Below are 18,331 nucleotides of genomic sequence, written 5' to 3' on the forward strand. Positions count from 1 at the left end.
TGAGCATAAGTTCCATTCAAGCTGTAATCATGCAAAAAGTGTTCAAATATTATTTAATTGTGTGTATTATTTAATCGAGTGATATGACTTTTGGGAATAGATTACAAAATTGCATTAATCTCCTGTGATGCATTTATATACACTGTTGGACATCGTTAGTAGAGAAATAATAATAAAAAGATAGTAAAAGTGTTAAAATATATTTTAGTCCAGAGTGCTAAAAGTGCCCAAACTTAAAGGAATAGTTCACCCCAAAAAAATTACAATTCTCTCATCCTTTACTCACCCTCATGCCATCCCAGATGCATATGACTCTTTCTTCTGGAAAACACAAACGTAGATTTTTAGAAGAATATTTCAGCTCTGTAGGTCCATACTTTGAAGGTCCAAAAAGCACATAAAGGCAGCATAAAAGTAATCCATATGTCTACAGTGGTTTAATCCATATCTTCAGAAGTGTTATGATAGGTGTGGGTGAGAAACTGGTCAATAAATAAGTCTTCTAAACTACAAATTCTCGTCCCTAGTAGATGGTGATAAGCACAACAAATGTGAATTGCCAAAAACAAAAGAAGCAGAAAGTGAAGATTTAGAGGAAAAAGGACTTAAATATTGATCTGTCTCTCACTCACACCTATCATATCGCTTCTGAAGATATGGATTAAACCACTGGAGTCGTATGAATTACATTTATGTGGCCTTTATGTGATTTTTTTTTTTAAGCTTCAAAGTTCTGGTCACCATTCACATGCATTGTATGGACCTACAGAGCTGAGATATTTTTCTGAAAACATTAGTTTGTGTTCAGCAGAATTAAGTCATGCAGATTTGGGATGGCATTGGGGTGAGTGAATGATTTGAGAATTTGTATTTTTGGGTGAACCTAGAACCCAAAGAAACATCTCATAAAATTAACAAAATGTACTTGAAGAAAATGTAGACTAATAAAAGCAGAGTATAGAGAGGCGTTTTCTTAAAGTTGTTTACAGAGTGATGATGGCCAACCTGCATTTCAAGAAGTTCAAACGTCAGAAGATGTTATTTTTTTTGTGTGTGTGTCATTTGTTGAAGCGAAAGGTTTTTGCTCCTTATGAAGAAGAAATGCGTCACGTCATTAAAGTGGAAGTCTTTGCGGGTCTGTTTACTGTCCATTTATGATCAGACAGGGTTGAGGAACACACTGTTATGCATTCAAGCGATGTATTTAGGAAAAAGGCTTTTGGTGGGTACGTCAGAAAACTTATTTTCAATTACTCAACAATGATGAAGGACGTTCATTTATTATTGTACATTAATGGGTGTTTTTGTTCAGCATAATTTACAATTGTATCGCGTACAGTGCATTAGCTTATCTGATTTGTATTGTATGTATTTAGTATTTCAAGGTTGCTTTCCATTTAGTTTTCTTTTCACACATTATTTTTGTCTTGCACCGAAGTGCTGCTCTTGCTGCAGTGGAGCGCTCGAAGCCTCAGCGCAATGAGAGACGACTCTACAGACACTCATCCCCGCTGTGTCACTGATGGATCGGTAAAATCCTCTGATCAGCCTTTCAGTAGATCACTGTAGCTTTTCTGACAGTACTTCAGTGTCTCTTTTCAAGCTGAAATGTTACCTCCATGCACATATTAGAGATATCTACAGATATTTTTAAAACACATTAAAACAAGTCCATAAATGTGTGTTATGTTTTACATTATATTGCAAAATTACATTTACCTATATTTAACAACTAAGCAGTTGTTTTGTTGATGTTATAAGCTCATCTTCTGTGCAGTCTATTCGTCATAGAGTCTGTAAGATAAAAGCAGAACTAATGGCTTTACTGAAATTGAAGTAATGGAAAAGAGCTTTAAATTTAACTAACTTTCAGACTAATTCTGTTCTGTTCTGTTCAGTTGTCAGCACTGATGTTGATGCCGATAAGACCGTTAAGTTAACACCATGATCTTTGGTTTGTATATCTGTAACACATATATTTCAGATCACAAGATGCACATTAGAAGAGACAGACCTGCTCAGTTCTGACCTTATTAAACTGGGTGTCACTGAGGGACAGACAGCGGACATTTACACAGAATGTCGACAAAACAGCTCAAATGGGTTTAAATGTCTCTGCTACCAAAGGTTTGTCTATATGTGTGTGTTGGAGGGATGATGATTGTTAATGGTTAGAATGTATAAATATTCTCTAATACATCTAGTTGATTTTCAGGATGTTGTTGATGTTTTAATGGATCTGTTTAGACACTTGTTTTCTCTAAATTGTTAATTGACTTCTATGGGAACTTATAATAATGTTGAATATGCTTTATGTGCTGCCTACAGGGTAAATTTCACTATGCAGCTGTTACAGCACTCTGATAGAGTCGAAAATGGAAAATACACTGTACTCTGTGGCAATCACAGTATTACAGTTGTGCAGTCACCACAACGTAAGCCAAACGCCCCTTCTTATAAAAGAGAGGCAATACATTTAAACTTAGATTAGCTAAAAATAACAGAGAATAACATAGATATATGACCTAACCAATCACTTTACCCTCCTTAAGTTGTTTCATAGAGTTTCTTTGTTTTCTGTAGGGAGGCCAACAGTCCCAGTGCTCAAAGGTATTGCAAAAGCAGGACAACAAAATACAGCTAATTTAGTTTGTATTTCTGAGGGGAACCCTAAACCAATCATCCAGTGGTATGGCAACAGGTAATATAAAGTTTGTGTCTGTTATGACTTATGAAGTATGTAACTACTTCAAAAAATAATGATGTTTATAGCCATCCAGTTGTGGTTGTAATGTAAATAACAAGAACGCAAGTTGAATTTATTGCATAACTTTCTGTTATAACTGTCTGTGATCCTGTTTTCCATTTAGCACCAAACCATCGGAAGACAGGGAAAATAGATGGAATAGGACAGAGAGCAGTTTGCTTAGTTGTCCTGATAGTCCAAAGTGCTGTGCCAGTAATCTGCTGGGGGAAGAATGTTCTGAGGTCTATCATTATGGTATGTATTTAGGGGTCAAGCCCTGAAAGGGCAAAGACCCCTATTGTAATCGTTAGTGTTCTTATTATTCTTTTTTTTTTCTGCCATGGGAGTCTATGGCAGCTTATAGAACCGATTGCAGGATGGTATGTGTCATTGGCATCAAGTCATGAGGTCACCTGCAGCGTTTCTCCACACTCCCCCCTACTGGTCAGGAGATTGCTATTTTGGCTTATAACTCTTGAAGACTTTGGCCAAAAATGATAAAACTGCTCTCTTTAGATTCAGTGAAACATTCTGTGTCAAACGATACCTAATTTTCACATGTCGGCCATTTTGGGCATCGGCCATTTTGAATTTTGCTGCAAAATATTGTTGTTTATAAACGCAGTGGCTTAGTTACGAAACTTTGTTTGTGTCATCAGGAGCATGCCCTGAAGGTGATACTTTGTGAGCGTATAACTTTTAGTACCTTTGGTCTATTTTCACATGACTGGTCTGGAAGTTCTGGAGGATTTACAGAGTGCAACGATAGCATATTTGCTATGGTTCGCCTTAAGGCCTGTTGCCACTTCAAAAGTAGTTCGGAAACTACTTTAGCGAATATCAACAAAGCCGTTCATCTGATCGGAACGAAACCACCAAAATAAGAATACTCCTATAACATTTGTCCAATCAACATGAAATGGAAATCTGCTGATTATTTGCCTGAAAATATTTACAAATAGATTTTTGTTGTATAGAATTGTTTCACAAACAAATCTGAAAGTACCAAATTTATAAAAAATAAAAAAAATACCAAAGAGGAATTAAGGCTGTTGCATTTACTTAGTAAATATATAGCATGTAACTCTGTGGATGTAAATACTGACTTTTTAAATTTAAAAAAAAAAATCCTACAAAGTGCTTGAGAATACACAAAACAATGTATATTGTGCAATGTTGCACTTAACACCCTCTGCACAACCTTGAGTATACACTCAAAACATTTTACACTCATCAATGTACTAATAGCCAAAAGAGCAAGCACTTTTGTTCTGCCGATGATAGAGATTTTAATGTGCAACTAGGACATGCAAATAGAATAGTAGTGTATCTTGAGAAATATGGCCATAGATGTTTGTATTTTATCTTTAACTCATTCATCAGAATTCTAATTTAAAATGTGTCACAATGCTTCTTTCGCTGTTCATGCTGCCAATATTTGGCTTGACTACTCGGTACTGCTGCTTGCAGCTATATTTTTGTATTATTATTATTATTATTATTTTACAATTATTACATACTTAATGATATTTTGACCAATACACATGAGCATACATTAAAACTCTACATCTCTGTGGTCAATGGGTCATGAGACAAGCAGACATTGTCAGCGATAAGAAGGTCAGCGATATCATCTGTATTTTATTTAATATCAATTTCATTTCTGATAAAGGAAGATAAAAATAACTTGTTTTAGAGAAGCCTTATAATTATCCTTAAATGTCCTCTAATTATATCTTTAGAAATTTTTGATTATTTATTTTATCATCTTATGAACTACAGATCTTGGAATAATGCTGTTTTTATGTCTCATAGTCATAACACAAGTGTACAGATTATACAGCTTTTCAATATCATCTCAAACAAATGACCATATACTGTACCACAAACATTTGCCATTAAATACTGAACATCCAGAGTGAATATCCTTTCATATTTAATCTTATTTATAATGACATCAGGTAACAGAACGAATTGAGGAAAGTTTTGTTGTAGAATGAAAAACCACAGGCATTGTGTTTGTTGCAGATCTGGAGAACAAGGAGGATGGGAAAAGAGCTCAAATTTTCCTGAAATCTGGTCAATCTTTGCTACTCCGATGCAAACTGACCTCAAGAAGAAGTCCTGAGTTAAGATGGTACTTCAACAACTCTTTGGTAAGATATTTATGAGCTTAAAGAAATATTCATTACTTTTTTGTTAATGCTAGTTTGCATTCATATTTTCTGCCTTGATTCAGGTCAATGGAGTCACTTCGATATATTTTTACAGTTGGATGGAGCTCTTCTCTGTTGAATCAGTTAATGTGACAAATAGTGGAGAGTACATCTGCAAATCGAAATACAACCACACGGTGTCCACCCATGTCAAGATCTTTGGTAAGTAAAGCAATTGCCCTTTTCTGTTAAAAAAAATATTGCTTACACTTTACAGTAAGGCTCCATTCGTTAACATTAGTAAATGCATAAAGGGCAAGCAATTAAAATATATTATTTAAATCATTTATTAATCTTTGTTAAAGTTAGTTAATAAAAAATACATATGTTCATTGTTAGTTCATGTTAGTTCATAGTGCATTATCTAATGTTAACATACCTTTGGATTTTAAAAATGAAATAGTATATGTTGAAATTAGCATTAACTAAGATAAAAAAATGCTATGAAAGTATTGTTCATTGTTAGTTTATGCAAAATAATGTTGTTAACTACTCTTAACAAATGGAACCTCATATTAAAGTGTTACCAAAATATGTTCTTCCTGCAAAGATGTCTGTGCTACAGATACCTCCCACATAATTTCAGAAAACACAATGGGCAGTACATTTAAAACAATTGCATGGATATCTCAAATATTACTAATGTGTTATATTTGTTAATGTTTACAACATGAAAGTAGAGAGAATTATGTCTAGAGAAAACAGCAATGAAAGTAATATTTTGCCTCTGTTCTGATGGCAATCCTTCCTTGACAGAAGACGACAAAATCGACATATTGCAGTTGAATACAAACAACAGCATTCTAGCACAAAATAAGGCAAGCTTCTGCTTCCAGGCTCTGGTGTTCTCTTACCCAAAAGCCCAGTGCTACTGGATTACACCAAATCAAACCAAAATAGAGTGCATAGAGACTCATTACCATCATCCTAATAGGTATGTTCATTGTGCAGTCCATTTTAACTGCAAACAATAGAGTGCTTTGTTGTGTTTAATTTGTTCTTTCTTTGTATAGTACTTTTAAGCTTTGTAACCCTGAACCAGGCCAGTATCAAATGAAAATAGAAACTCAAGAACGTAGTGTCACAAGGAATATGTCTCTTTGCATATCAGGTGAGTGATCATAAACATTTTGATATTGGAGAGAAGCGACAGAACGAGATGTTAACAATGATGAAAAAAAATATTATTTTGCAGACATTCCTAAAATTAAAATAATCAAAGATTGGAACAGCACCACTTGCAAGACTCAAAGCTCCACACCTGTGGCTCTGTCTTGGAAAATTTGCCCATCACATGCCAAGTAAGGGATTGATTTCGAGGTGCAAAGCTAACATAAGGCTAAGATTTAAAATCATGTTTATACAAGAAATGCATGATCTAATCCTTGCATGCTTATATACTGTATGATGCCACGGTTACCAAATGATTCTGAATTCTATGTATATTTTCACAGATGTATTGATCCTGAGGACTGGATTGAGATGCACATTACCCCCTCCAAATTCCTAGATTCTGATCAGTTCTGTCAGAAGAAGATTGTCTTTGCCAGACCACTCTCTAACAGAGAGGACCATCTTATCAAATGCTGTATGACAAACATAGCAGGAACTCACTGCAGTGAACAAATACCAGTGTATACGAGTAAGTCCAAACACCCAGCTGAATAATCCTGAAGATCTTTCACAATTTATATTAGCTTTAATATCTTTGGTTTCCTATTTTCTTAACATGAAAGTGATGAGCCACCACAAAGTGTAGAGTAAGCATGTATATAAACATACTTTTCTTAAAGGAATATTCCAGGTTCAATACAAGTTAAGCTGAATCGACAGCATTTGTGGCATAATGTTGATTACAACTAAATATAATTTTGACTACTCCTTCTTTTCTTTGAAACAAGCAATCTGGGTTCCAGTGAGGAAGTGAATGGGGATAATCTATAAACGTTAAAATTCTCAATGGTTCAAAAGTATAGCCACAAGACATACAGTAAACAATATGAGTATAAATATAGTTTTAGAGTGATAAAATTGCTGACTAACCTTTTCTGTGTAAAGTTATAGCCAATTTTCCAACTTCATTGCCATGATGATCTTATGTCAACAAACCTTAAAACCCTAAAATGACTGTAAAAATGATTATTTAAACAACTCCACAGATCAAATAATAGAATAATTAATGTGCTTTTATAAGCTTCACGTTTTTTTGCCTTTAAACCCTCCAAAAATTGGCCCCATTCACTTCCATTGTAAGTGTCTCTCTGTAACCTCAATTTTTGCTTTTTTTAAAGAAAAAGAGGGACGAGTCAAAATAATTTTTTGTGATAATCAACATTATCCAACAAATGTTGTCGATTGAGCTTAACTTGCACCGAATCCGGAATATTTCTTTAAGCAACATACTTTTGTGAATACTAATTTCAGATCTAATAATGTGTATGTCAGAGTAGTTCCTGTTTGGAAACAAAACTGGTGAAGGAGTCCATCCAGACCAGTGTTTTAAATATCTGACAAAGCTAGCCCTGCGTTTTCAATTATTAGCCAATTAATCATTCAAAATCACATTTCGAGTCGCTTATATTGTATCCTTCCTCATTTTGTAAGTCACTTTGGATAAAAGTGTCTGATAGCTGAATAAATGTAAATCTTTGAGCATTTGTAATAAAGGACAATTCGCTGTGAATGTTAGCTCATTAAACAACAATGATTTTATGTTCAAACATGGTTGCAGCTTTTGAATTGCATCAATTTTGTTCTGAAAGTAAGCTTAGAATATATGCCATAAAATGATCTAGCAAGACTGTAACAGTGACCCAAGATAGCACATTAACCAGTGCAGTTAATTGTAAATTGCCTCTCTGCTCCCCCACAGCCTCCTACATTGATTACGTGATTTACATTGTGCTCATCTTTGTACTACTTATGATCATCTTTGCCTTAATCATCTTCATCAGAATTAAGGTAAACCTGTGCCTGCCTGTTTGGTTGAAAACACATTCAGAATCATAAACCTTACCTCCTGAAACACACACTATCCCTTATTTGTTACACAGAAGCCTGAGTACCAGAGCCAAATCCAGATGATTCAGATTGTCGGACCCAACGACAATGACTACATATACATCGACTTCAGGGATTTTAAGTATGACCCCAAATGGGAATTTCCACGAGAGAATCTGGAGCTTGGTAAACACCACAGGGAACCTATTCTTGACTTTTCACGAACATGCTGTAAATAGCCTATTCAATTTTATGAATTCTTTGTCTGTGCGTTCCAAAGGAAAAGAACTTGGGTCTGGTGCTTTTGGGATGGTTGTGCAGGCGACAGCATATGGAATAAGCAAGCCAGGAGTTTCTATTCAGGTAGCAGTTAAAATGCTAAAGGGTAAGTTTTCAAATTAATCAATTGTGTATGTCATAGGCATTTTGGACATTGAGCAAACTGAGCGGTATATATTATTAATGTATGGATCAAACAGAGAAGCACCAGGCAGTGGAGAAGGAAGCTCTGATGTCTGAACTGAAAATGTTGACTCATATTGGACACCATGAAAACATTGTCAACATGCTCGGGGCTTGCACAGGCTCAGGTAAGATTTGGAGAACTAATTTTCTGAATTGTTTCTGAAGTCTGCCAAAGGCACTTATTTTATAGGGGTAATTCACCAAAATTCTGTCATAATTTAGTGGGAGCTCATGTTGTCCCAAACCTGCATGACTTTCATTCTTTCATGAACTCAAAAAAACAAGATAGGCAGGTTGCATAAGATTACTTCAAATGTTGTTGTTTTTTTAATTCACAGGTCCCATTTACCTGATCTTCCAATACTGCTGTAACGGAGATCTCCTGAACTACTTGAAGAGCAACAGAGAGCATTTTCACAAATATCTGACTGATGCTTTCAACAGGGACAGATTCAGAGGCCTTTACCACAACTTCCAGCAGAAGAGAAACTCCAGGTTTGCATGAGTATCCATGAAGAAGTGAATTACATTTTTTACTGGCCTTTTAGAAAAACAAACATGTGAAACAGAGGGAAATGAATATATTGTACTTAAGGGGAACTGTTACTGTTAAGGTGTTCGCAAATGAATAATTTTATGCAGTTACTGAAAAAGACTGTTTCTTCATGTACCTCCACAGTGAGTTTGTTGAGCTTAGTGACAACCTGTGCCTGCACATTGACACAACTCCTGTTTCCAATGGACAGGAGAGTGAGGCACTGCTCAGTCCCAGCATCAGCTCAGTGTCTACTATTGAGGGTAGGTGGGAAAAAAAAAATGTACAGAGAATGTAACCAAAGACCCTTTAAGGCAAGTCAGTTAACTCACTAGCCATGTAGGCAATGCCTCCTGACAGATATTTTCTATGTAAGCAATAGGCATGCTGAGGATTAGCACTCGAGGTTCCATTTTCCCTCATTTAATAATTTTTACTCCACTGATGTTTAAGTTTAGAGTTGGGGTTTGGGTTAATGTGTAGAGTTAATAAAATAAGCATTCCTGTTGACTGTATAGGGGGTTTTCAAACTGGGGCCACAATGGGAGTGCTTGGGGGTCCGTGCTAAATTTCAGATAAAGAAAAAAAGTGTTCATAAGTGTTAAAAAGTCAAAAAATATATTTACTGAATTTGACGTTATTGTCATTTCAGTTTAATCAAAATGTTTCTCTTCAGGTTTATACATTTAACATTACCCAATTATTGGGTAGAAAAACGATACTACTAAGTAGGCTATATTGTCCAAATAATTAAGGATGAACAGTTATGAAGGCCTTAGTTTTGGCTGACACAATACTGTTAAAAAAAGAAATATATATATATATATATATATAGATATATACTGTATATATATCGATCAGCCACAACATTAAAACCACCTGCCTAATATTGTGTAGGTACCCCTCATGAGGTTATCTGAGTTCGAATCAGTCTGGCCATTCTCTGTTGAACTCTCTCATCAACAAGTCGTTTTCGTCCACAGAACTGCCGCTCACTGGATGTTTTTTGTTTTTGGCACCATTCTGAGTAAATTCTAGAATTCAGCAGATGGAAATGTCTTGTTGATGAGAGAGGTCAAACGAGAATGGCCAGACTAGTTCGAACTGACAAAGTCTACTGTAACTCAGATAACCGCTCTGTACAATTGTGGTGAGAAGAATATAATCTCAGAATGCTATTCTGAGATGCGGGTTGGCGCTGTTTTTGAGGCACGTGGAGAAACTACACAATATTAGGCAGGTGGTTTTAATTTTGTGGCTGATCGGTGTATATAAACCATAAAGGCACAAAAAGGGACTTAAGCTATTTTATTGTTCTAACATCTATAATTTCTATTGAACATGGATTGGATCTGATGAACACGTGACAAGCCAAAATTTTAAGAGAGCCACAATGAAAGATTATTACAAGATAAATAATATACAAAATGATGGTTTTCTTTGGGGGAAAAGGTTATTTTAAACTTCTAAAACAATTGCACTCCTGTTTTTGCAGTTCTAAACAATTGAACTCATATTTTACATATTATAATAAAACATTACAATTTCATATCCTGAATTATTATATTTGACATTCTTTATTTTTTTGGATTAAATTTATTTTGGTACACAGTAAATACTAATACTCCTCTTAAATAAATGTACCATTTACTATTTTTACTGCTTACAATTTTACTATTCTTATTAGTGTTAATTAAGTTACTGTTACTCTCTAAATATTAAAGTTGCCATTAATAAAAACATTTTTGTGGTACCTAATTAAACTGCACTTGAAATGTAAAATTTTGAAAATCATAACTCAAATATATGCGCTCTTTAAACTTTGGCTTCGAGAAATTGTAAAATTGCGGCTGTGTGGAATACCCATAAGCCCTTAGCTTGAATAAATTATGTATGTTTGGTCAAAACAAGGGAACTTATGTGGAAAAGAAATAGTTGTTATTTAAAAAAATTATATATACTGTAGTTTCAATTCTTATGACTATTGTTTTTTTGTTTTGTTTTTTGTAGCTGGTTGATAGATGTGCTTTGTGTGAAGTCACCATTAGGTTGATTAGTGTAACCTCTGGTGAATTGGGGACCTGTAGGATTTAAGCCATTCTTCTTTACTAAGTTGTACTTTACAAAAGTGCAGATTTATGTGCACTAAGAAGTACTGGGGAGAATCCAATTTGCCATATGGCTAACCAAAATTCCACTCTCCTATCCCTTATACTTTACAAGACATATTTTAACTTAAATTTAAATAATTAAATAAAAACAGTGATACTTTAATCACAGATGAGTTAGGTTTACTTGTAAGTTAATAGTACTTAAAAAATAAAATTCAGTTTACTTGAGCCAAATAACTACTTTTACGTAGTAAAAGCATGCAAACCAATTGCTTTGAAAAATCTACGGTCAACTAATTAGATTTTAAAGTGTAGATACCTTTATATTTCACAAAGAAAAAATATTATAAATTAATATGATGAAATAATTTGTGTAATTAATTACAAATGAACCATTGTTTTTCATATCAGTGTTTTAATGCTTATGCACAAGCATTAAAATGCAGATATTAAAAACTGATGGTTTAAATTGGCAGTATATAACTATGGTTATAACCGATGATCCTGACAGATAATATTTTAATAATTTATTTTGGCTTTATTACAATAATAATAAACAGTAAAAGCTCATTATTTGAATTGTTTTTATAATATCAAACTTAATATTTTAAAATGACTTTGTGACTTTATACACAAAAATTCATAGCGACCTTATTATTTTTAGGAGGGGGTTAGTCGTTAGTTAGTGTAAGGTGATAGTCGTATTTGGGGGTTCTTGGTATATAAAGGTTTGAAAACCCCTGGACTATATTACATAATTTACTAATAACTAAACTAAAAACAACTAACTTTTAAACTCTCTTTTGGTGCTCCTTTGTGGACATTTCACTCGAAAACTGTAACTCATACATGAACATAAATTCAAAACACTTCGGACACTCGGGGCAATAGTTTGGATTTTGGTAAGGACAGACTGAATTCAGCAGAATTGACCTACTGTCGCTGAATTCACATTAAGATCAGTCTGCTGAAACTGCTTTTTTTTCACTGAAAATTCAGTTCTTTTGGAAATGCACTCTTTTAAAAGATACTTTGAAAAACTGTGAAATTAAGAAACAGAAAATGACGTTTTCAACCAAATGTATTGTCGCCATGGCCATAGAGATTATTCATAACCTCATGATTGTTCTTGTTCAAACAGATGTCTAAATTTGTCCAAAACTCACTCTTGAGTTTTGAAACATATCTATGAAACATATCTTTGTTTTAACACAGGATTTATTTATTTAGGATATCATGCAGGGGCGTAGAATATTCAAGACTAGCAAGTACAGCCAAATCTATGTCTTTGATATCATGGTTTTGGGGGTAAATGGGAAATGTCAAGTTTTTATCAATTTCTTCATCATTTTAACTTGGTTTCATGAGTTAGACCATAAACACATCCATATATTTCATGTATCAAATTATTTTTCAAGTTTTCACATTCATGATGCAAATATGTGAATTAGAAATGTCCCTTTGTCTTTTCTGGAGTCAGTGGACTTAATCTTATTGTTTTATCTGTGAAGAAATGCTTGCATGTGATGATGAAATTCAAGAAGAGGAACTTCAGAGTCTTACCTATGATGATCTGCTAAGTTTCTCTTTTCAAGTTGCAAAGGGCATGGAGTTTCTGTCTGCTAAAAATGTAAGCTGATCTTTCAGATCATCAAACAATTTCCACTTTTTGCCATTCCACAGAGTTAAAAGTAGTAGCTTTATTCTTAATAATATATCTCTTAAGAGCATGTCACAACCCAGAATAGCATGTTTCCTTCTTTTATTTTTACAATTTATTTCAGAATGTTTTACATTTTAAAGATAGATAGACATAGACTTAATGTTTTCTTATGAGAAAGATTGCTTCATTTCTTGATGTGCATTAATCTTGGTTCATGTGGTCAAGATAATAATGCTTTCAGTGAACAATTTTCTACCTACAGTGTATCCATAGAGACTTGGCAGCCCGAAATGTTTTGGTGACAAATGGCAGACAGGTGAAGATTGGTGACTTTGGCCTTGCTAGAGACATTGAAAATGACTCCAACTATGTTGTAAGAGGAAATGTGGGTATTTTTGTGTGCATTTGTGATGTAATTATCTTAATATGACTTAGTATGGTCTTCATGTAGTTGTTCAGTATTCTTAATTGTTAACATTTTGCAGGTGCGCTTGCCTGTGAAGTGGATGGCTCCTGAGAGTATTTTCAAAGGGATGTACACAATGCAAAGTGATGTCTGGGCCTATGGCATTCTGCTATGGGAAATCTTTTCTCTGGGTATCGTTTTCTCTGACATTAACTTTCTCACACTGTACATCGAACTTTAAAGTTAATTATTAAGGTATACCTTCACTGAGCACTTTATTAGGAACACGATGTCTTAATAAAGTTCCTGACGTGGTCTTTTGCTGTTGTGGCACAAGGTTCGACATGTTGTGTATTCTAAGATGTTATTCTGCTCACTACAATTGTACAGAGTGGTTATCTGAGTTACCGTAACCTTTCTGTCAGCTCGACTAATCACGGTTGAAATCACTGAGATCACTTTTTTATTTTTATGGGAACATTAAATGAAGCTCCTGACCTGTATCTGCATGATTTTATGCATTACATTGCTTCCACATGATTGGCTGATTAGACAATCACATGAATAAGTAGGTGAACATGTGTACATAAAATATTTCAACAACTGTCATGAAAACGTAAACCAGATATACCAGAAAGGTTCATACCTGAAATAACACATAGGTTCATTCGCCTAGATCGGTTTTGTAAAAACTGTCAAAATCACGATTTAGACAACTTCGCAGCTCAAATAAGACAAATATTTTTTGTACAGAATAATAATAATAAATAATTCAGTGCTTTACATTAAAATGTTATATTGTAAAACTGTACATTTCTGCTTTTAAACCCTCTGAAATGCATTGCCCCATAGACTTCCATTGTAAGTGGCATACTGTAAACATAATATAGATGTTTTTTACAAAAAAGATGTTTCTAAAACTTTTACAAGATTCTATTGATAGAGCTTGACTAGTTTTGAACCCAGAAAATTCCTGATTCAACATATAAAAGCACACAAATGCATTTTGTTTGTTATTTTACTCACTTGATATTAATTTCTTTCAGGAGTCACCCCGTATCCTGGTATAACCGTAAATAACACATTCTACACAATGATAGAAAGTGGGTATCACATGGAGCAGCCCTTTTATGCATCAGAATCTGTGTAAGTGCCATTATTGTTCATGAAAAATCCAATTCATATTCAGATACACTCTTTTTATTCTGGGTTTAATTGTGCACATTTTGAACATACTCTACTGTTGACAGAAAACATTCACAACAACTTGACTTGTTTGTTTGTTTTACCTTTAGATACAATGTGATGTGTCGCTGCTGGTCACTGGATCTAGTAGACCGACCCTGTTTTTCCAAGCTTGTAGTCTACATGCAAAAGGAGTTGGCTGCTTTGGAAGAGAGGGTGACCGCTTATGTTAAAGATTTTATAAATGTGTTAACATTGCTGGCTGATGATAGTAAAGAAACCCTTGTGTTGCATTCTTACTGTGATATCTGTCTGCAGCTCTATTACAATACTGGAGGATACTGTCAGAGTGACTTAATTTATCAGAATACACCAGTAACCCCTGACTCTACATCGATGAACTGAAGACAAGATGTCAGACATCGCCGGTGAACACCCTCCAACACAGTGAATACAGATGAAGGCAAAGTCATGGAGGTTAGGAGTTCAAACCAGGAGTTTACAATTATGTCTGGCTGCTTTGGCATTGGAACAAATAACATAAGCAAGTTTAGCACATGCTTCCAGAAATAATTGATTTAATATCCAGTATATTTTATTGTTGGAATTGCAATGATTCATTCATGTAGATGTTTTCAAGGCTAATAATTGGCAATAGTATTCGAAAATTTTCCATTTATTAACTTAAATGTACAGTGACTTCATTTTGGGCTCTTCAGAAGAGTGTGAGTGTAAATTCTGTAATTAATCAGTAATATTTGTATATGTTGTTTCGAGCACCAAGCTGCCTGTATTCCTGTAAATGCAGATAATGATCTGACAATTTTCTAGACAATTGTTGATTCTTGAAATATGAGCTTTGAAATTATGAATATGTTTTTAAAAGATGGGTATTTTTGGCTGTGTCTCGCATTATGAAATTGCTTGATTTTGTTAACTTTTCAGTTTTTCAAAGTATTTATTCAACTGTCCTATGGCTTTTATTTTTAAATCATTACTTCTGACACATAATATGTCAATGTATTAATCATTAACAAGGATATTCCACAGTATGCTTTTTCATGCAGTGTCATTGTGACACAAAACAATATTACAATATAAGTAATATTGCTCATGTGCCCTGATATTCTAAACACAATGATGAGTATAACATTCAGTATATTCTGTCATTCTAACAGTGTAGAACTTAACCATGTGACAAAAATCAGCAAACTAAAAACCTTTTAGCCTGCTAAAGGGTTAAACATGCTTAACTTTTTCACATCATTGCCTATAAAGTGATAATGGAATAAAGTAGTGATGGCAGTTGCTATTCTCCTTGCATTTGGGAGCATTGGCTCACACAAACTACTTTTTAAATCAATCCTTAAGTAGGATGGTAACTATTAAATGACAAGAATCTAATAAAAAATACAAATGTAAAACAATTTCGATCTTAGCCTATGATTCTTTGTTATTTCAGTGTTACAGAGGCCTATGGCTTACTATTTAATGTAAGCCCACAGAAGGTGGCGCGATTGAGCACCTGTGTGAGACTGCTGAACATCTCAGGGATTGATGTTAAATGTCATTGTAAGCTTTTATGAAAGTTGAATAAAAAAATACAAAAATAATAAAAAAAACAGTGTGATGAAGCCAGAGCTCGAATTGACTGGGGATGGCGGGATCCGGGACCACCCATAAGAAATAAAAATAGACTTAAGGGGGTCCTCAAGATACTTATATTTTAGTAAAAAAAAAAAATAATAATGACAAATCTGATTAAATTCATGCAGTGGATACGGTAAATTTCATGAATTAATTATTTACAATAATTTATGTTAAGTTTTTATATAGGCTAGTTGTCTCTTTAAAATGTAAAAAGCTCCGCCCCACATCTAAAGACTGCAAAGCGCGTGACATCATTGACGGACATGACCGCTTGCTTGGCGCCTCTGGTGAAGCTAACTTTAGCTGAAAAATAGAGAATAATGAACCTCCACTCGCAGTCGGGAAGAGAAAGCTTCTTACTGACTTTTTTGAGGGGTAACTCTCTCTCTCTCTCTCTCTCTCTCTCTCTCTCTCTCTCTCTCTCTCTCTCTCTATACACTGACGTGCGGTCTGGGTAGGCAAACTAGGCACTGCCTACCCTGCCAAAATTCAAAAATAAAATGTTTATTAAATAATAAACTTGTATTTATATTTGTACTTTTTATTCTTGTGATTTATATATGCAATATGTGTGTTATTCCAATTGTTTAGACGTTATGATGACAAATGTAGCAGTTAGGCATAATCAACTGAAAACAAATGGTAGAATAAGCAGTGCTTTTACGGTCCATTCACTGCAGACGACAAGCGGAAAACCCGCTTAAACTTTAACATGTACGGCAAAAAGCACAAATCTGCTGTGCCTTTTGACGTAAATATGTTATGCCCGTAATCATATCCGTTACGTATCAGACATGGACCAATTAAAATCGAGATATTCCTGGACATTTGCGTAGCCAACGTCATTACACCACAGCTAGCGTAGCGTGCATTAATCCCCGCCAAATTCAAAATCAAAATGACAGCAGCGGCCGTAATCACGGAATTAAGACATCACCGCACGTCACTGTATATATATATATATATATATATATATATATATATATATATATATATATATATATATATATATATATATATATATATATTTCTACTATATCTATCCACTCCATGTCGGGGCTTTTGTATTCCTTGCATAAATTGGAAACATTTAGGCTTACTAATTTTTCATTATTAATAGGCCTGTTTCCTCAGGGGTGCTAGAGAGTATGATGAAGATGAGTGACAGCTTTTAGTGATTATAAAGGCGCATATAAATGCGGGATTCACTCTTGAAATAGCAATGATTGACATATTGTTAACCATAGCTTTGTTTGTTCATGTATAAAGCATCCTTTTTGACTGAAATGGTTTAATATTCTGCTGACTGACTCACTCAGAACAGTCCTTTTGCCGCCACCTACTGACGTCACAATGTAACTGCACTGAAATCGTTGACAAATCCCCACCAACACTAACACCAACAGACCGTCTTTTGGGACAAACATTATTATCACAAAGTGTTACATCAATCATCCAGTTGTTTTTTGGGTAGTAAATACTACATTGGTAAATAATGCTATATGATTCTGTTGAATGTACACTACTGTTCAAAAGACTCTTCTGCTCAATAAGCATGCATTGATTTGATCCAAAATATTGTGAAATCTTAGTCAGTCTGGAAGCCATCTGATTATTTTCAACTGATTATTTTTGAGACATTTCAATGTATTTGAAGTCACATGCATTTACTTGTCTTCTAGTGGCTTGTAGTCCCCTGGTATATTTGCCATAGGTCCCTTTTGGGTCTGCTATTTTGTGTATATATTTTTTATTCTTTATCAACACAAAAGCCTGTTCATTGATGTAAGCCTGTTTTTAATAAATAGTATATAGTTATTCATATTATGATCATGCCCCCCTTATGGTGGGGACCCCCCATAAAATTTGATTCAATTCGAGCACTGGATGAAACTGTGATAATAATTTAAAATATATGGGCTCATCAGCTTTGTAGCTTAATATGAAGAAGCATCTTAGACATTGGCAACCTTCATCATCACGTTAGGTAGCCTATCCAACAAGAGTTTATAATTTCAACCCGCATGTCTGCTCGAGTTTTTGGTGACTTGACTTGCCCCAACGGACATTGACCTTGTGCAATATTGGCTTTTGCCATTTGAATTTCCATTACATTTTGTAGAGGACACGCTTGAGTCATGGACATAATCGTTGTAAATCCTTTCAAGACGATTTCAGATGACGATGCCCGCTCATTTCGGCTGCAATATGGTCATATCGGCCATTCAAAGACACCGATGCTCACATAACGGAATTCATTGAAAGTATCCGACACAGGTATACTTTTAAGCTTCAGCTTGACATAAAACGTTCTTCAACGTCTATTTAAATATGCACATTCGCCCTGAATAAAG

The 18,331-nt window shown here is 34.5% G+C and overlaps 2 protein-coding genes across 4 annotated transcripts in view; both read left to right on the top strand.

Annotated features, from left to right (window-relative positions):
- The first annotated feature begins 1,116 nt into the window (after positions 1–1,116).
- On the top strand, positions 1,117–16,252 carry LOC127634433 (receptor-type tyrosine-protein kinase FLT3-like). 2 transcript variants are annotated; one of them, XM_052113998.1, is made up of 24 exons: positions 1,117–1,226; positions 1,439–1,530; positions 1,985–2,127; positions 2,329–2,435; positions 2,584–2,701; positions 2,871–3,001; positions 4,775–4,902; positions 4,986–5,124; positions 5,719–5,896; positions 5,976–6,073; positions 6,158–6,263; positions 6,417–6,604; positions 7,835–7,923; positions 8,016–8,148; positions 8,243–8,347; positions 8,442–8,552; positions 8,766–8,922; positions 9,107–9,225; positions 12,585–12,703; positions 12,999–13,121; positions 13,222–13,333; positions 14,189–14,288; positions 14,438–14,543; positions 14,646–16,252. In XM_052113998.1, the coding sequence occupies exons 1-24, from the start codon at positions 1,199–1,201 to the stop codon at positions 14,730–14,732; spliced, it is 2,817 nt and encodes a 938-aa protein (XP_051969958.1). In that variant the 5' UTR covers positions 1,117–1,198; the 3' UTR covers positions 14,733–16,252. The 2 variants fall into 2 exon arrangements, with proteins under 2 accessions (XP_051969958.1, XP_051969957.1); XM_052113997.1 differs by having other exon boundaries at positions 1,172–1,222.
- A 1,282-nt stretch (positions 16,253–17,534) lies between these two features.
- LOC127634685 (ligand of Numb protein X 2-like) overlaps positions 17,535–18,331 on the top strand; it is a 31,815-nt gene continuing 31,018 nt past the window's right edge. Inside the window, exon 1 of one of the 2 annotated variants that reach the window (XM_052114332.1) lies at positions 17,535–18,254. The gene's annotated coding sequence lies outside the window, so the exon portion shown is untranslated. The remainder of the gene's footprint in view (positions 18,255–18,331) is intronic. The other variant, XM_052114333.1, reaches the window with a different exon arrangement.

Source organism: Xyrauchen texanus, chromosome 41 (assembly GCF_025860055.1).
Source record: "Xyrauchen texanus isolate HMW12.3.18 chromosome 41, RBS_HiC_50CHRs, whole genome shotgun sequence".
Lineage (NCBI taxonomy): Eukaryota > Metazoa > Chordata > Actinopteri > Cypriniformes > Catostomidae > Xyrauchen > Xyrauchen texanus.

Excerpts from the sequence above, each read along its gene's own strand:
- LOC127634433 (XM_052113997.1), top strand. The coding sequence starts at position 1,186 with ATGCATTCAAGCGATGTATTTAGGAAAAAGGCTTTTG. Across the intron at positions 6,605-7,834 it reads ACAAATACCAGTGTATACGA|CCTCCTACATTGATTACGTG; the intron begins GTAAGTCCAAAC and ends GCTCCCCCACAG. Across the intron at positions 8,149-8,242 it reads ACGAGAGAATCTGGAGCTTG|GAAAAGAACTTGGGTCTGGT; the intron begins GTAAACACCACA and ends TGCGTTCCAAAG.